Source organism: Zonotrichia leucophrys, chromosome 5, assembly GCF_028769735.1.
Source record: "Zonotrichia leucophrys gambelii isolate GWCS_2022_RI chromosome 5, RI_Zleu_2.0, whole genome shotgun sequence".
NCBI lineage: Eukaryota > Metazoa > Chordata > Aves > Passeriformes > Passerellidae > Zonotrichia > Zonotrichia leucophrys.
In genome coordinates this window covers 26,079,216-26,099,377 of record NC_088175.1, presented here as the reverse complement: position 1 = coordinate 26,099,377, position 20,162 = coordinate 26,079,216, and the positions used below count along the sequence as shown (strand labels likewise).

Sequence of the window (20,162 nt, the reverse complement as noted above, 5' to 3'; positions counted from 1 at the left end):
TTCTGGAGTAGAATAGACTCTCCAGGGTGTGGAGCTGCACCCAGTTTGTAGCTGTTTTAGGGAATTAGTTGTCCAACACAGAGTTTGGAGTTTTTAATTGCTAACTGAATATTCAGTATTTTTAATTGCTACTTTAGAAAGGCAGAAAGTAGCCCAGGAAGCCAGATTAATGTGGGTGAAAGCAAAGGAGTGCTAATGGGGGCTGATGAAGAAAGGAAGAGAGGATGCAAGGTGTCAGGATGAAGGCAGAGAAAGACGGTGCAGGATTTCAGGATCCCACCTCTGTATGCTCCAGCAGGGATGGCGAAGGGCTCTGTTAGGTTGAAGAATGCACAATGTACCTGGGGCTGCTGTTACATGAAGCAAACCTGAGAAGAGCCTCTGTTCTTGCTGCTCCTGGTGAAGCTATCCCAGTGAAAGAGCTGTGAACAGCTGAGGAGTATTTGGCCCAAGTGAATGTAATGCACATGACATTGCCCAGTACCATAAATGGTTTTAACCACATAATTATGACTAAGGTATTTTAGTATTTTTAGAGTCTGAAAACTAAAGCGTTTTGCACAGATATTTAAAGCAGTATTTGCTTTATTTGTTTGTTTATTTATTTTTCTGTTTCTCCTCCTAGTGTCACTGCAAGACCCATTAACTCCGAGTGTTATGGCTTTATATACACATATTTCTTTCTGATTGTTTAAATATGGAACATCAATTACCTTGAAATACAGTTAAATGTTTCATGAAAAACCTAGCAAGAAATATAAAAGGTTAAGGTTATCACATATGAGGATTAAAAAAACCTGTTATTTTAATAGCTTACCTTGAACAGTATGGGATATTGCACAGCATGGTTTCTATCTTTAAAGTGTCAAAAAAAAAACCCCAGAGCATATTGGCTCATGTGGATAAAATCCAAGGTTCTTTGTGAAGTAGCTGGAGCATATATTGCTTTATTTTGGATAATATCTTTAGTTTTTGTTGAATACTTTATATCCTTCAAACCCAACTAAAGAGCTTTAATTTCAAACTAAGTCAAAAAATCTTGGGCCTAACCTTGTATTTCTGTATGAAAACATGCAATGCAAATATAAATGAAGAAAGATGCCAAAGCTGCATCCATTGTTCATGTAACAAGTTGAATGGCTGGAGACTCAATACAGGTCTTCAAAATTATTTATTTTATTTTCAAGATTCACACCTCCGGTGTTTAGATTAAGAACCTATTTGCAAGTCTGAAGAAGAATATAGCTTTCTTCTGATTAAATAAAATGATTATTCCAGGAAATATTACTTATTTTAAATATGTTGTTACTGTTGCTTTTAAATTATAGCATTATTTTTAATAAATATCACCAAATGATTCAGGATTGTTGCATCTACTTTGCAGAGAAAAGAGATTCAACTTTAACAAAAGTGAACATACTTTTATTTATATAAGTACCTAGTTATGTGAGTTGTTCCATTTTATGTTTACAAAGCAATGTCATAAAGGTTAAAAATGCACAATCAGTTAAAATGCTCTTGGAACTACTGTCTGTAATAAAAGAATACTTTGAAAATGTCCAGCTGTATAGTAATTCAGTAACAGCCACATTATAAAATCTTTTTAAAAGTATTCAAATGCTGGCAGTGTATTTTTTTAAAATTAATTGTTTATTGACACATGTGGAAGGAGATTATTTTCAGTAAAACTTTTGCAGAATTACTATTGGCACTGTCTGTGGCTTGGTTGTTGCTACTCCCATTTCTCCCTAAATACTAGAAGACTATCTTCAGTCAAACCTAGAGATTTTTTCCTGACTTGGTGTGTGGCTTTTCCAGAGTCCTTCAGTAAAGATAAATGGGAGAATAGAGTCTTGATGAAGTTCAGCAGAATAAAATAAATATATTACAGCATTTCCTGTAAGGCAAGAAGTTAAGCTTTTCTCATTATAATTGAACACCCATGATTTGCCAGTGTGACAGATCTCTGTGGTGACTCGTGCATCTGTAAGTTACCCTCCTGGAAAAGAGGTGGGTGTTGGAAGGTTAGTTATACTTAGTGAGAATTGCTGCTGTGATTTCCAAGGCTAAGGAGAAGGTATGGTAATTGCCAGCCTTGACTACTGAATCAGAGAAACTGTTTCCCCAGTGGGCTTATGTGTTGACTGGTTTCTTTTCTTTCCCCCTGCCTTGCAGCTTTGAAGAAACAGTGGGATACTTTGGGATAAAGCCAAAGCCTGGTGAGAAGGAGATCACACCAAACTACGTTTTCACGGTGTGGTACGAATTCTGCAGTGACTTCAAGACCATTTGGAAACGAGAGAGCAAAAGCATTTCCAAGGAACGGTAAGGTTCTAATAAAGTCATTAATACCATTTTAGATGTCTGGGAAACTGCTGCTTCTCAAACCCAACAAATTATACTCCTATATTTCACAGGCGTCATTGTTTTCTTTCAGATCTAATGGACATCAAGGAAAGATTATTCCCTCAGGGTGCGTAGGAAAATTCACCAAAGGCATGCTGTCCCCACAAAAAGATAAACACATATAATCTGATAAATTACACTTTTGTAACCCCTTCCAATTACTAGCTAGTAAAATGAAAGGAGAGCTGTGCTAATTTATAACAGATTGCTTCTCTGTGCATTTTCATGTTGAACTAGCCTAAATGAGGCGATATTGCTGTCGCAGACAGTACAGACAAATAAAAGTGAATGCTTTTCCAGTTAATATACTGCACTTGCATCAAAGAGAAGCCCCAGAGATTCAGGCCACACTTAGCACAGTGTCGAAGCCCCACACTGAATTTACAGCACTACTTCTGAGTTTTGGTGTCCTGCTGAGGACATCAAACTGCTTGCCGCTAGATCTCACAACAGTCTCCTGATTTTATTAGTTAGAGTAAAACAACCCAAAAACCTAAAACCTTCAATTATTTTCTTGGTTTTCTTAAAGAAACTTTAAGTCTTTTACACAAAAAAAAAAAAGCAATTCTACTACAATCTCATCACGCTCAGCATGTTGCAATTCATTTGAAAAGACCTAGAGTGGTAATGTAGTCATTCCTTGGAAAAGAATGGAGCAATTACTTTCAGCATGAAATTTAAATCCAGGTGTTTATACCAAATTAACAAAGAGGTAGATTAAAATGTCTTTAAAAGAACAAGCAAAAGTGGAACACTCATTTACACTTATATTTTCCATTTTGCTTCAAATCAGTGGAGCTTTCAGTTCCTATAAAGTAGGTTTTTTGAAGGACTAGATGTAGAAGTTATGAATTCTTGATTTATCAACCTTATCACCATTGTTTTATAGATCTTACAGTTTTAAAACATGTGATAGTTGTAGCTTTTTGTATCATTTGTTGATTGATTTTTTTTTTGAAACTGACAAATGCAAACATTTACAAAGAATCTTTTATTTCTTTGTATCTAAATCAATATGCAAATTTGGTTTACATGTTAAAAACTGCATAAAATAAAAAAAAAACCAAGCATATTGCTATGGTCATGATAGAGATCATCTCAGGGATAAATTTTCTGCTGAATCATGACTTATTTTTGTTCCAAAAGCAGTTGGGAAGAATAGAAGTTAACTGCCTGAGAATAAAAACTCCAGACCATGCAGACCTTTCTTTTTTATGTAATTAGCACCTTGCTAATGGTACACAATGATCCTTTCAAGTAAATCGATTTGAAGTGTTAACAATACATAGCTTCTTAACTATCTTAATACAATAATCACAAAATCTTTGTAAGTAGACTGCTATATTGTGTGCTTTCATACTTTTGTGAGGTGACCGTTTCTTGTGGTTTAATAGCTGTATCAATCAAATCTACAAATAAAAACACAGAACAAATATATCACCAGTTCCTCTGACAGATGCCTTTATTCCTGTTCCAGGTAAAGCAATACCAGTAGAATGCAGAGCAGCAGTTACTGTAATACTTCTAGGTGCTGACACTTTCTGGGTCATATAGACTGTTCTTCAAAGCTCACTTCGAATTATTTTTACAAAGTTTCATTAGTCTCAGAAGGACAGTTCATTGCCCTTTACATTCAGATTTGGGGGATTCATCAAAATTTCATTCAGCTGTTAAAATGAGGAGCCTTGTGTAAATAGTCAATTAGAATGACAGAAGAGCTATTTTCACCATTCTAAATTGTTCTGTAGTGTGCTACTGAAAAGAAGGACACAGTGAAATCAATAGATTAGAATGATGGCAAAGCTTTTTTCATCACCTGAAAATGTCTTGTAAAGTCTTAATCATTTAAGGGTCCTGTTTAACGACGAACAATTGATGAACTGCTGTCCAAAAAAGTTTGAAAGCAAGGGAAGAATCATTGTACACACTGGTAACTAAAAACCTTAGAATGACAGGAATGGACAGCTGTCTTCCTTAACTAGCTAATTAATTGGATGCACTATTTGTTGTGCATTTTTAAAGATTGCAATTCAATTTAAAAAAAGGAAAGAGAACATTTTTATTATGAACCCTTATTTTGTTTTGAAGGGAGTTTTAAAGAGGAAGAAACATCAATGTAAGTCAGTAATTGCAAATGTAAGTTCTGAAACGGAGGCATTGATATCATTATGTGAACATATTTCCTATTCCACCTTTCAGATTTCAGGAGATGAAGAAACCCAATGTAAAATGCATAGGAATTAGCTAATTAATTACATTTACATAGGAACGTTAATAGTGGATTGTAATTTGTGTTTCAATAAATATGACACATAAAAAATTGATTATCATGGACAGAATGATCATTAATAAAAGGAATTATTAAAAATTTATTAGGTTAAACTTAATACTAGTAAAAATAGTTCAAAAGATCTATGATTCCAAAATTAAAATTTTATATCCCAAACTTACTCCATTGCACTGTATAACAGACATCTTTAAAATCTTTGAGTTTCAGGAAAAAAGAGTGCTGTTTTTAACTAAATGACAGTCTCAGCTGCAAAGAGCCTGTTTTGTCTAAAGCTGCTTGGCTGCCAAATGTAAGACAACTGTAGGAATCTAATGAGATTTCAATGACACTTTTTCTTAAAGTAGAGGAAACACTTCAGCTGAGCTGCCCTGCATTTAACCTCACCATGAAAATAAATTAGCTGCCTGCAAAATATAATTGAGTCATTGTCTCTTTCCTGGACAAAATTTGCACATAATTTGGGAATGCAAGATGGAGTTACAGATAAATAAAAAACTATGATATGATATGATATACGATATATGATATATGATATCTAAATGACTATAGGGATAAAATAAAAACTATTTTCCAAACCATATATCTGATAGGAATAGGATGACAGTTTACTTTCACTTCAATACCAGAATTCAAGTACAATGAAATAAAATTTACTTTGACAATCACATCCTCTGTGACAAACAGCTGAATGTAAGTGCACCTAAACTTTTTTTTGGTGCTCTTTTGAATCAAAATCCTGTTCTTGACAGTTTTATAATTTACATCATGTATGCATTCAGGTACAGCAACGGCTTTTATGCTTTTTCTGTGTATGAAATTTTGAGATGATAACTGAATTGAAGACTAAAATGTTTGAGTTTTTGGCAATAAAGTACTTAGAGCAAGGTGGATTGCAGATACTTCCACTGTCACCTCCTTTTCTTAAAGTACTAATTTTACTTGCAGTGGGCATGTCTATGAATTCAGAACCAAAACAAATACATATTTATAACAACTTAAATCCATTATACATATTAAATAATATTTTAAGAGGATGTCCTAGACAAGTCTGAAATAAGGAAAAAGTATAAATACAGAAGAAATACTAGTAGTTTGAAGTGAATTTCATCACAAACTGTGATTATGTTTTGCAAAATAAATGTGACAAAGATTACAATAATATGTTTATGCCTATTACCCTTCAAATATGAAATAATTAAAACAGAAAAGAATTGTTGCTCTTAATTTAACTCAGCTCACTGCTGACTCTTGCAAGGATAAGATTGCTACAATGGTTACTGTACTGGATGAAGTAATCTCTTTCAGATTGAATCTGCATATAAATAGGCCAGAATTCAGAAATCAAAAACAGAACCAAAATTTGTCTCAATAGCTGGAGAAGACATGATCACTATTTAATGAACAGAATTATATATTTCATCTTGAAAACAGAAATACTTTGTCACAAGATGTCACAGATGGTAAAAGCTTGCATTGCTTCTAAATGGTGGCAACACAAAATTATATTAGCAAAATCTATGAAGGACTTACACATTAAGAGAGTTCCCAGCTGCAAAAGCATTCTGCTGATTATCACTAGGCTTTAGCTGTCTTTATATAGTCCTAAATATTTGCCAGTGGCCATCTCAGACAAACTGAAGTATATTTTTGTTCTTCAGCCCTTGTCTTCCTATTGGTTTTTCTTATGCATCAACTTTCTTAAAAGAAAAAAAAATTTAATATCTTATTCCTTGTTGCTACATAGATGAAATTTTTCACTTACTTTGTAGATGACTTTGTATATAAACCACTGTCAGTACATCTAGATAAAAAGAAACATTTCAAACATTGGCAATTTGAGGTTTAATGACAAAATCCACTGACAACATACATTTTACTGTATTTTACTAATTTAGTTAGTGAACAATTAGTTTTCATGCAATCTAAGGATTTGATCAGTAATGGCCAAGTTCTTAGTGGAAGATTTAGGCCTGAAGGCTTGATGGGAAGTTGTATTGTACAACACAGTAATAGAAGTGGCTACGTTTAAACTTCATAATCTGGCATAAGACTTCTTTTAAAGCCAGTCAGGTACTCTGTAAAACCATCTGCCAGGCCAGGTACTACACAAACACCTGTCTTCTAAAATTTTGATACTGAAATCTAACCTGTTTTATTTCACAGGCTAACATTTTTCAGGAAATGGAGCTATGACTAGAGTTTAGTTTATGAGCTGCATACAGAAATAGGACTGAGAGTAGAAAGGCATTTAACACATGAAAGGAATGTGAGCTGAGGGGATTTCTCACTGTCCCAAGGGAAGTCACTGTTCAGCTGTGTTAAGGGTCTGGACTGGGTATGCAGCTTGGCTCCAGATTGAACAGTTGATGTTGACTGTAGCTACCTCCGCTTGTTCATTTCCGCCCATATCTGAAATTTTGTTTGCACAACTTTTCCCTATGCCAAAGCAGTTTTATGGGAGATTTTTAAAGTTCTAGTCATGGGAAGCTCAGGTGACACAGAACTGTCATTCCAAGTTATTTCCTAACCCTCAGCTATCCACATAACCCACCAGCTGCATGAAAGGAGCTGTAGAAGTGAAAAGAATGGATTTTCCAGATTATTCAGAAGCTGAGAGAAAACCAGATAATTTGGTCTCTGTTGTTGCACAATAACAGATCCAGAACATGAATATGTGAACAGCAATTGGTTCATTTACAAGGGATTCTGGTTTTCCTAACTGGGAAGCTTCAGAGGATGAGTGTGCCATCTGTCTGACTTGAGTGGAAAGCAGAGGTGAAAATGATAATCAGTTTATCTACTTAGTCCCTGGATTGGTAATATCTTTTCCTGTAAGGAAAAAACGTATTTTCCTGAGCTTACAAAGGAAACTTCTTTATAATAAACACAGCCTTATGTTTAGATCAGGTTTCTGCATCCCTAGGTACAGAATGAAAATAGTTTTGAATAAAAATAATGTCTTTATTTTTCACTAATCACTTCTAATTTGAGGCTTGGCTTTCATCCATTTTACAGGGGAAGACACCACCTGCCACATAGAGTCAGGAAAAAGCCAATTACATTCGCATAGATTATAGTAAGGGTACATATGCAGTATTGGAGTCATGGTTCTCATATTTAAAAATACATAGTTTTGTTAAATGTTTAATTCAATATTTTTCCATATTATGTGCTAATGTGCAGTACCACTCAGTTTGACACCATATCTTCTTTATTAATTAAGGTGCATTGACTTCTTTCGATCACAGTTGAAGGAGAATAACTTTTCTTTTGAACACATCCATGTTGCAGCTCATCAGATTTGAAGGCTTGAGTGAGCTGCATTCTGTAATGTTTTGGCCTCATAACTGCTTGCTCAGTTAGCCATGGGCCAGCTTGGAAGGGAGCACAGTGGCTCACCTGGTCCAGCCTCCCTGCTCAAGCAGGGCCATCCTGGAGCACATGGCACAGCATTGTGTCCAGACAGCTCTTGAATATCTCCAGTGAGGAAGCTTCCACAGCCTCTCTGGGCAACGTGTTCCAGTGCTCAGTCACCCTTGTGTTGTGGTTCAGCTATTCTGTCATCCCTTCTGGTCTCTCTGTCCTCTCCAGTGCTCTCTATCTGAAACTGTCCTTGTGACTGTGACCTGTAGATTGTGGCCCTCCATCTCAGGGCTTGATTCTGTTTCAGCACCCTCATTGTAAAAACCTTCTTCCTTGTACCTAATCTAAATTGGCTTTTTCATTTAAAACTATTACCCCTTTTCCTTTTGCAATAGGCCCTGCTGAAAATTTGGCTCCATCTTTCATTCTATTTTTGAACATCACTATATCCTAGAAACAGTGAAAATATGCCATATAATACAGAGCTAGGTCTGTATCAGTGGCAGGCATAATCTTCTCTTTTTAAATCTAAAAGTTTGTGATCCCTATAATTCTACCTTTGGGGGAAAGCGTGGACTCAAGGCATTTGAAAACTATTTGAAAACACTTCTAGAACCAAGGAGAATATGATCAGATAGAAAATGTGCTCAAAATAGGGAAGAGTTTAGAAGCTGAGCACTTGGTGTGATTCTCATGAGAAGAAAACCATCTTGAAATTCATCATCATCCTTGCATAAATGTTGTAGCTGTGAGGAATAGCATGCTGTCCACAGGATGCAGTCATCCTGCATTAATCCTGTGCAGATTAACAAAAATAAAGGGATGGAATGGTGTGTTGTCACATAGTTGTTTACATGTAGAAACAGGGAACACTAATTAAGTTCTAAAAATACACCAGCTGTGTTTAAAAAATGTACAGAATAATCATTTATAATAATATAATAAATAGTAAGTTTAGTTCAAAGTAGTGTAACTGTTTTCTCCTCTTCTTAAGCACTCGAAAGTGAGACAACACCAGGAATTATCCTGTACGTGCTTCTAAAATACGTTGAGAAGAAATTTTTTGTTTCCAACACTGATAACATTTCCAGCATTGATAAAGACAGTAATGGACATATGAATGTGTTCTGTGTTTTAAAAAGAATCCAGCTTGCTGCTAGTGTTACAACAAGGAAGTACACATCAGTAATTGCAGCTATAATCCACTTTTCTTTTTGCTTTTCTTCCAAAATTCCTCAAAAATTTAGTGTGTCAAAAGTGATTTGAACTGGACAGGGTATTTTAAATGTGTTTTGACTGGCCGTAGCAATTATTTCTGCCAGTGGAAAAAGTTAAATAGGAGAAGAAAGTAGAATTTTTCAGTTTGAGAGTGCCAAGAATTGTGTTGCTTCTAGTAAAAGACTGACTTGCTGTACATTACTGAAAATTGATTTACTGAGTTCTCCTTGCTTGTAAAAATTCACTCCCGACCTCCGTCTTCTTGCATTTTGCATATAGAATTTAAAGTAGTTGAATGTACCATCAGTATTATAGAGGCACTTAGCACTGGTGCTAAAAAGATCCTAAAAGATCCTCTATTAGGAGTGCCAAGAATTTCCTTTTTATCACTGTTTAGCACATAATTTCCTATGCACTTTCCAGTCTGTACAAGGAGAATCAAGTCCCTTTTTCTTTAGTTCTCTGTTTCTCCTCTTCCTCCTGATTAAACTTCTCATTGGTTCTTCTTGTTAAATCCCCACAGAAGGAAAGGTTCTGTATGCAAGACCCTGAGAGTAAAAGGCAAGAAGCAGAGGAATCAGATGTGTTCTTCTTTTCCCTTATCTCTATCTCTACAGTACTTTTGGCAGACTGGTCTGCTGCTGTACACAAGACAGCTTTAACTGTCCCGAGATAAGAACCTCTTGCACCTCCTATTGCCACATCAGTGAGGCTGGTCAGTCAGTTCCATCCAAAGCAACACAGAAAACATTACCAAGAAAACTGGCAGATGCTTTCATTTCAAGGTTTTCAGAGGAAATGTAATGTATAGCCTGACAAATGGCCTGCTAAAATAGCATATTCTGTGTGTACAACAGAGTAAGCCAGCTAGCTCTTTTTTTTTTTTTTTTTTTTTTCCAGAGGAGGATCTTTTTGCCTTGATAGCACAGCTTTTTTGGTGGGAAAGATACTACATAAAATCCAGATCCTGCAAGAAGAGAGAAATCATTTTTCCAATGACATTATCAAGGAGCAATACAGACAGGCTGTCCTTTTGCTTTTGATTTTCTCCATTTGAAAATGTACTTTGATCTACTTTTGGTAGTTTATTAAGTGCCTTAAAATAGAAGTAGTGTTTGTTGGGCGAATGTGCCCAAAGAAAAGTTACTGGTGAGGCTTCTTACAAAGTATATATCCAGCAGAGCCAGAATACCTTTCATTTCATCAAATCTAATGACTCCTTTTCTCTGTTTCAGAATTAAAGTGGCTCAGCAATCAGTGAGCAAGTTAACTGCAGAGAAGAAAGTTGAAACGAAGAAAATCAATCCTACAGCTAGCCTGGTATGATGTGGTTTTCAGTATGACATTCCAAAGGGGTTTTGTGACACCGTTCTTGTCGTTCAAAATGATGGCTGGTTTCTGCTGTTGTTGGAGAGCGTAGTAGTTTTAGTTTGAATGCAGCAGAGTGATTTTCTTCACAAGGAGAAATGTTAAAGCTTATTCCCTTTGGTAGTCAACAGCTATGTTTAACATTTAGTTCAATTGTGCCTAAGCATGGCTCTGCTATTTTAGATAACAAAAAGAGTTGCTTTTGTGCTTTCTTCTTCCCTTCCACTGTAGTCTCTTGTATTTTCTTCCATGCTTCGAAGTGCAGAAGCTCACTAGGTATATTTGTCCAATGGCTGGAGTGTCTGATTTTTTCAAAACCTTAAAAATCTTGTTTTCTCCATGGAATAGTGGTAGAAGGGATTAAATTCCCATTTATTCTTTATTGTACACCAGTGGTTTTGATACAACTCAGTAAGAGAGCTGATAATTTGCACTGTATTTAATTCATTTTTTTATCTGTGTGCAAGGCATATAGGTTAGACAAGCATTTCTCAAACTCTAGAAGGCAAGAGAAGGGAAGAAAATGTACATGAAGGAATCAGGGTATTATTTCCATTCCCAGCAGAGCGTATCAGTTGCAGGTCAGGCAGCAGAGATATGAATGACTGCACTTGCCTGGAAAGAGGTCATTAAGCAAGATCATCTAGCTAATGCTAAATTAGAGCCCTTATGTCAGCAGAAGCCATTCCAGACATGAGCAGGTATTAGAGTCACATGAATTTGTAATGTATCTCATTTTCTCTAGCTGCAGTGGTCATCACAGATGTGTATTTTTAAAGGTACACAGTATTTGACAAGTATGTAGTGAAAGCAAACTCAGTAAGTAATGTGTTTCAAAATTTTAAACCGTCTTTGAGTGCTCCAAGCATTTTTTAATTGAAGAAAACTGAAACTGACTTACTTCTTCATCTTCTAGACCAAAAGCTCATGGGAACTTGAGAGGAGATGGAAAATTATAGACAAGAATTAAAATAAAACTCTTTATTTTTTCTTTAACAGAAAGAAAGACTACGTCAGAAGGAAGCCAGTGTGACTGCCAACTGAAGGAAGATGAATGAAAACAGTGCAGGGATTTCATACATTTCCTGATGCTTTACTACACCAATGGCCAGGAAGCACCTTATGTTAGATACTGAGTTCTGCTTTGCTGATCTATCCCAAGACAATCCATTAAAGACTTTTGAGTTCCTTCAGAGGGGTTTGTATGTTCAGTGGAGGGAATTCTAAGAAGGTCTTTACGTGGGAAGTCAATTTTTTTTTCTGTAACTGTTCTTTACATTGCTTAAAATGCATCTTGTTGTCAATGGTTTATTAAAATATTCTGTGTATAATGTATTAATATGGAAGAGCTAAAATGAGCATTTTGGATGCTGAGTTAAGTAATGACTAACAACCTGTAGGTTATTTACAGGGCTTTATGTAGATGAGAGCAAATATGCCATTCAGTTCACAAAGGTCTATTGCAGCATACTTTTGTTACTTCAGCAGTAACTGAGGTAAGATTGACTGATTCTAAATAATTTTACAGTGACTAACTATTGGATGCATCTTTCTAAACTGATTAAATGTAAGTATAGATTCATGCTGTATTTTACTATGAATATTTTTATAGAAGCTTCAGCTTATGCCATTCATTGAAATGGGAGTAATATTTTGCACATAAAAAGGAATATTCAAATTCTTTAGTTTTGTGATTGATGGCATAACAGATTTATTATTTTTATGGTTTTAATCTAACATTTCCTAAATTTTGAGCTTCGAAAGAAAAAATTATAAAATGTATATTTTTATTTCAGTATATATTGCAAATAACAATTCCATAAAGTGATGAGTTTATAGGTCATTATTCATTAAGATACAATAATATCTCTCCATGAAGTTAGGCATTTGCCATTAAACATCTGACTTTTAATTCCATTGAAAGCTTTCTTTTTAACAGCAATTATCTCTCTCTAAAATACATTATGCAGCCTGCTCTTGTTCCTCTGTATTTGTATGAAGAATGTGTCAAGCATACCTACATATTTATATATATATATGGTTTTTATATGTGTGTGTATATGTGTGTGTATATACACACACACACACACACACACACACACATATAATATAATAAGTAAAACTTCAGAAAGAATTAACAGGGTCTTGCTGTCCTCCTGTAACATTACAACCATTGCCATAAAGTGGCAGAGCCTAGAAATAACCCTACTGAATACCCACCATTAATTGAAGATTTTTATTGCATTTTAAGGATTTGGATTCTCAGGAGGAGAAATCTCGAAGCAGAAGTTAATTTAAGGTAAAAGAGAAAAGTGATTCTGCTTGCTGTCCACAAGAGAGAAAATGAGTTTATGATAATGGGGTTTGAAGTTGGTTACAAAGAGAAATTAGGTGAAGCAAAGAGGTGCAAAAAGCTAGTAGGGGAATAGCATTAGTCCTTTGCTTTGAAACTGGACAGAATATGCATGAGACAGACATCAGTTATCATACAGCAAATTCCATAGAGACTGAGATTAAACCTAGGCAAAGTCCCCCCCTAGCAGCGTACATTTATATTAAGAAAAATAGCAGTTTTGGAGACACATTCATAATTTAACTTAGGATTTCAGTGCAGATTTCTTAAATTAGTGTCCCTCTCATTCCTGCATAAATGAAAACAAAAGACTCAAGAGTCTCTTGTATGTTTGGAGTTTAGACCTGCTACAGATATACTCAAGATATGTAAGCATAATTCTTATGAAAGCAGTCAACAACATGCCAGCAAAAATAATCTGATTTGTATTCTGACTAGTCCCATTGCAGAGAAAAAGAAAATTCCAAAGATTTAAGTTTCCTGTCTTCCACTAACTAGGTGACATACATTTCTTTTCAACACTATTAGTGATAAATAAGAAGAGCAATAATGCCTATAAAAGCCAAAGAACAATAGCAAGCAAGGCAATTCTGATGAGTGTTTAAGCAAACAGTGTTTATTTTTTTATATAGTTTTCTATCTATCATGAAGATAGTGTATATTGCCATTTGACCTGACTGAGAGTTTTTTCAATGAAATTAATTACTTGAAGTATTATTCAGCAAGAGCAGCACTGTTTGTGAAAATGGATGGTCTTTATTATTCCCATTAAAAGTATATTGTGGAAAAAAAGGTTTTAACTTATTGAAATATCCTGTTTCAAAATTTCTAAATGTGAATTTTCATTTTTCAGTTCAAATTGACTTCATTTTGAAATGTTGAAAAATGTATATAAAAAGGGATTAAAATTAAAATTATTCATTTAAAGCATTCCTTGATCAGACTTATAATTCTTTTATCAAATTAGCAATTTGCCAAGGTTTTGAGAATTAATGCTATTTTTTAGAAGATTCAAACACTTATATAGCACACCTAGATTATTTGATTCATTGTCTTAATGAAGACTGTAAGATGGCATTCATCAGGTAAATATCACAGTTTCTCCCCCAGTGATTCCCACAAGTGTCTTCAGGCAGTGATTGAAGCCACAGGAGCTGGCTTTAACTAAAATTGTGTATTAGAGAGGAGATATTTACAGATATGTCTACATAAGCTGTTTATTTCTGAAATATTTAGACACTTCAGGCATAACAAATGTGCATCAACCACCACTCATCTTTGGGGTCACCAAAGGTCACCAAACATTATGTTTTAAGCTTTAGGCCTTAGTTTGATGCCTCACTTTACCTTGAGCTTCCTAGTTTGGGGAGAATAAAAGGACAGAAGGAGAGGAGAAGGAAACTACAATGATGGAATGGAACAGGAGTCTGTGGTACATGTCTACATTGCTGTCAAGGAAGTAAAGAGTGGACTCAGTTAAGCCGAGCAGCAATAGCTAGACAGTTACAATTTTCAGTTACAATTTAACTTAAAATACCTCACTTCACAGAAGTCACTTCTGTGACTGCAAAGTAGATGTGGCTCAAGAGGGGGAATTTTCTGCTGTGTATTGGTTTCATTACTTCTGTTACTGCCAAGCTTCTCAAAGGCTGTAAAGCATAGGAGTATTAAAACCCATGTTACTCATTAGGTGCTTATTACCCACACTGACAATACACTGACAAGTACTGATTTATAAATCAAATTATTAGGAAGAATTCAATGTACAATGAGTAGATAATAAACTGAAAAGTCCTCTTTACATTATTTACAACATTATCACTTGTTGATTTTAAAATGGATGACCTTTTAGTGTCTTTGAGGTCTGAAAAATGATTTTTTCATTAGGTTTTTATCTAACTATGAGAACTACACAGGTGTTTTGCCATCATTAACCCCTGCAATTGTTTTGCCTTGTGTTTTATCATAGCCTTGTAAATGTATATATTGAATATTAAACTTTTATATTTAACTTAGAATTTTTTGCATCAAAACAGAAACTATGAACTTCAGTTTCTGTATATAAATATTTCTATTTCAAATTATTAATAATTAACATTTGTTTGATGCATCTTACAGCATTAAGGTAGAAAATTTATATGCTCTGAAATTAAACACTGTTTTGGAGATTCCCAGGCTAGGTCTGAGAAAGCTGGCATTTTAGATTGCACAGTGAGAAATCCCAGAATCCTAGAAACCCTAGTTCCTTAGTAGTCAAAGGTTTGAGCATCTGCAAGAGACTTTACCTTGGGTACAGTTAACATGGTGCCAGATTTAAATAACTGTCTCTACTTTTAGATATGGCCTGCTAATATCATTACTAAATATTTCCACCGCTAAATAGGGTTTAAACTGTAAGAATTTTATGCAACTGTTTTGGAGATCTAAAGTTCAGAAGTTGTGCAAGCAAAATTGGTAGACCTCATCAAAAATACTTGGCTTTGCAAGTTTGTTTTTTTTTTCAAAATGCCTACAAGACCTTTTCTTGCTTGTTTTTATAAACAATTCTCTCAATTTAAAAGTATTCAAAACAATGTTACAAAAATTTTTTTTCCACTTGGTGAAAATGAGGTATACTTAAACAGTACCATCTTAGGAAATTTTGCAAGCTTCAACTGTATTTAAATTTTTATTTGATATATCATAGAATTCAAGCTTTTAAATTAGGACCTGTTAGTAAAATTTAAGCACTGGATATAAAAGATTGTATAATGTAAGAACCAATGAAGTAAAAATGCTGAACTGATAAATGGCTTCGAGACAGAGTGCTCCACCTTCCTGGGAGGACATTATCAAGTGACATAAGCTTTTCCCTAATGTGGAACAGCACTGCATTTCCTGTGGTCTCCTTCTGCCAGGTGTCATCTCAGACTAAACTAAAGGTTGCACCTTTTTTTTTTCATTAGCTGTTTCTGGTTAATTTCATTTCATACTCTTTCACCTCAATTTCACCTTCAATAAGCTAATATTGAGTAAATAAGAAGCCTTTTTATACAGGCTGATAGTGCTTATATATGCATGCAGGTTTACTTATGCTTGTATTCCTCTGGCCCACATGGTAAAAAATATCCATAGGGAACACCATGGGGTCATGGAACTGGATAAAATCTTTTAGAATCCTGTTAGGAAAACTGTACTGAACTGTCCCAGTGTGGGACATGATTTCTTTTCTGTGGTGTGATCTGCCTACAAAGGTTTTGGAGTCCTGGGAGCTTTTGGAGGATGGAGAAGGCTGTTTCAGGGCATCTTTGCTTTATCCATCAGTTTCCAGCAGCTTGTTTCTCAGGAGCTACACTACAGAATTCCCTGAGCATAGATTGCCTGGGGGACTCCTGGAAGGGAGACTGGAAAATAATCTCAATGGTTGATTTTCAAAAGGGAAGAGATCACACCTATATTTCCAGATTAAGGTAAAAGCTAGAAGACTTCCAAAATAGCAAAAGTTTTGTAGAGTTGTATGTATCCGCTCATTAGGTTTTACAGATTTCAGAAATGCTGCATTCATGTATATGAGCATCATCCTGTGCCTATGTACTGATCACGTGATTATTTGATATGAACAAAATCACTTATATTGTCTTACTCTTGTGCTTTGACCAGTAGAATATTGACTAAAAAGCTGTTAAAAGAGCAATCCATCATCAGAGTCCTGACAGACAGCTGTGTTTCAGTTTTCCCAGTGTTGTCCTGGCAGGAGCATTGATATTGTCCTAGAGGTAAGATGAGTTTAGCTGCCATGACATCTGCCTTCTCAGCCTCTCTCAATCATAAGCTGGTACTTGTATCATAGGGCCAAGTGATGGGGCCAAATTCTGTCGTCACTGATGACTGCAGTCTTCATTGCAATTAGAAGTTAACGGTGGCACAAAATAATACTAAGAATGTTAGGATGTTTTTGTGATCAACATTGAACCATTATGTATTTGGTGAGCTCAAAGACCTGAAGAGTACTGACAGGCTGAGATTTGTGTACTATATTGGTACTGATGAATGGCATCATTATAGAAGTTCAAGTGACTGTAGAAAGAAGACCTGTTACATCTGTTGACTGGTTGATAATTGTCTTTAATTTTTTTAATCTTCCACAAGATGATTTTTCAATCTCTGAACTATGCATTTGAGTACTTTATATAGTACATTTTCTCTCTGACTTCTCCCAGAGGGGCCAAGCTTGTAGTTTAGTACTTTTACTGTCTGATTTGGCATGTTGTAAATACAATCCATTGTTGTTGAATAAATCCTGAGCAGCTATCCACAGACAGTGTGTTATAGAAACTGCAGAAACTGGGTACCAATCTAAGATTATGGCACTGCTTCCCACAGCTTGGAGCATCAGTTGTCAGCATATTAACATAGATGCTGTATAGACCCTGATACTTCTTAGGTGTAAAGTAGTTTTAGAGGTGTATTTGCCAATAGCAGCTAATCACTATAAACTGGAAAAAAGCCATGTTCTTATAATTTTTTTTCTATTGATTAGGATGATTTTTTGTGGTATGGGTATCTTCTAGATTTTATATGGGAGCATACCATTTTGTAATTAATCAAAGCAGAACAAGCTCACAGTTCTGTTCTAGACTTTTTTTCATATCTGACAGGAAGGTGAATAAATAAAACTGATTTCATTCCAGATAAAAATAATACCTTTTTCTCATTCTATTAATTTTTATAGTTTGTGTTACAGTCCAGTGTGTTTTAGAAGGGCTGTAAAGAGTGAAAACATTGCAGTGCCATTGAAACAACAATATTAACCTCACTATATCTTCCTTGTGGATTTTCTTTTGAACTCAAGTGTTTGCTTGGGTTTGTTTGGGATTTGTTTAATCAAGCCAGCTTTTCTTGGGTAAGTTTCTAAGGGGGCCTGAGTGCTACTGTGGTCAAGTGAAATAATCTCTGTGTGTGCTCATCAGGCATGTAGCCTGAACAACACACTTTCATCTCCATATAGATCAGAGAAGGGAGAGATTTGAGAGGGAAATTGAACAGATTTTGGGGGCCAAAAGCTATGTCAAATGAAATGTGCTTGTCATATTGCATTGGTTTTGAAACCATGATACCTATTGCAAAGGAAGACTCATGCTCCTTGTCAGATGGGACTGGATAAGGACTTTGCATAGAGAGTTGATAAAAGCAGTTTCTTTCCAAGTAGGTGCTTTCAGCAAAGCTGTGAATGCCCAGATGATGACTACTGTATGTTCCCCAGGAATAACAGAGCTATATACTTTAAGAAATACAGATATATAATGACACTATTTTTGCTGGAGAGTATATCAGCCTCAAGAACAAAAGCTGCCCCTGCCAGTGTACTTAGCTACTGCTCACTGTACTAAAAGCTTTGCCACATTTAGAAGCTAAGACAGCAAAAATGGAAAAATAATATGACATGAAAAATCAAGACCTGACCACTGGAAAGTGTTTTTAGTAGGATTATAGTATGATTTTCAACCTCCCTTTAGCTATTTGGGTTCTTTTTCCTTTCCAATCATTCTGAGTTAAATATTTGCTCTGTTGAATATTATTATTGTTGGTATGCTTTCGTCTCTTCTCTCCATATGATACAAAATCATCAAAAGAGAGGCCTCTTTGGCTGCTTAACTTCTCTTTGAAGATGTAGCAAAATGGTAAAATCTCTTGCAATGCTGAGTGTTCTATGTGTACCTAGCAAGTTTCACAGACATAACAGCATTTAGGCCTCTGATGTCCATGTGGGATTTGCTTTAATAAAATCAGAGCTTTGCTTGAATGTTTGCAAATACAGTCAGCAATTATATATTTGCTGTCCTTTGAATTGAAATTAACTTTGCATTTATCATCCTACAATATGTAAAGCAAAAATAATGTAATATTAATGTGGTTTAGCTTTTTTTGGTTTTCAGAATTAAACTCCTTGGAATAGTTCCTGATTCAATATGTTACAAATGTCTTAAAAGAATAAGTTAAATAGATTCAGGTGCTTTTTCCCTGCTCCATGTTGTAATTATATATGTGTGTGCGTGTGTGTGTGTGTGTGTGTGTTTCTACTGTGTATCTGAAAGTATAATTTTCTCAAAAACCAACATGTGCTATGAATGACTTTGTAATAGTTATTGTTGTGGGATGGAGTATTTATTTTTAAACTAAATTCTTAAGGAGACATTGACTGTAAATAAAAGACTATATTTTCCTCCTCAGTATTTTTGATAATTTTTTCAATTTTCTTTTTTGTATGCAAAATGTGTTATTGGGATTCTGTAGGTTTCTCTGTTTGAAAAATTCTGTCTAAATAACTTCTTTTATTTACAACACTTTACTGACACAGTTAATATCTCAGGTTCAGTGTGCGTGTTAAAAAAGACATTATTTCTCAGATCTGCAAAGAATTTGAATATCTACCTTTCTGAAGTCAATGTCTTGACGGTATTTTTGGGGGGGTGAATCTGAAACAATTTGCACACATCTGAAGATGAAGATTTTCCTTAGTTCTCATCCTGCTTTTGGCAACTCTTCACATTTCCAGATGCATAATATTGAAAAGCTTTTCAGTAACTCAGACCATACTAACAAAAAAATCATCATAAAATAGAATCGCAGTGTTTTCTATTATCCATGTATCCAAACATGAATGTTTGTATCCTGTTTTCTAGGGGAAGAAAAAAACTGTGAATTTAATTATAATTTTGTCTAGATTTTACTGTTACTTGTATAAATATATTGGTAGTGTAGGAAACCTTACTGTCATTAATGTATTTTTTTTCCAGTTTTCCTGCAGCCAGAACAGAAAACAATTACAGTTTCAGTAGAAAATTTTGCTGTGATTTCATTCAGCAGCTAACCATTTTGGGGACTACAGGAACTGGAAGCATCTTCAGCAGGATGCTCAGCAACGCTCGAAAGACAGATTTGTTTTAGGCAATTTTGGGTGGGATTTTAGCTTCACACATCACATAAATTTAAAACCAGAAGACTGTGATTTGGTTTTGGATGTTTCTGGAAACATTATTAATGTATATGTTTGAAAATCCTTATCCTTAGTCAAGCAGAGGATGGAGTGATCATGTCAAGAGAAATTAAGAGCAAATATATTCTATGACTGACCCTGAAAATCACAACAGGTTAAAAGAGGGAGTGGAGAAACTCGGCAAATCT

The 20,162-nt window shown here is 35.0% G+C and overlaps 1 protein-coding gene across 2 annotated transcripts in view; it reads left to right on the top strand.

The window, feature by feature from the left end:
• Positions 1–19,196, top strand: part of FMN1 (formin 1) — a 128,463-nt gene extending 109,267 nt beyond the window's left edge. For both annotated transcript variants that reach the window (XM_064713532.1, XM_064713531.1), the window contains 3 exons: positions 2,176–2,325; positions 10,513–10,597; positions 11,645–19,196. In XM_064713532.1, coding sequence (XP_064569602.1) covers positions 2,176–2,325; positions 10,513–10,597; positions 11,645–11,689 — 280 coding nt within the window. In that variant the 3' untranslated portion in view covers positions 11,690–19,196. The remainder of the gene's footprint in view (positions 1–2,175; positions 2,326–10,512; positions 10,598–11,644) is intronic.
• The last annotated feature ends 966 nt before the right edge of the window (positions 19,197–20,162 follow it).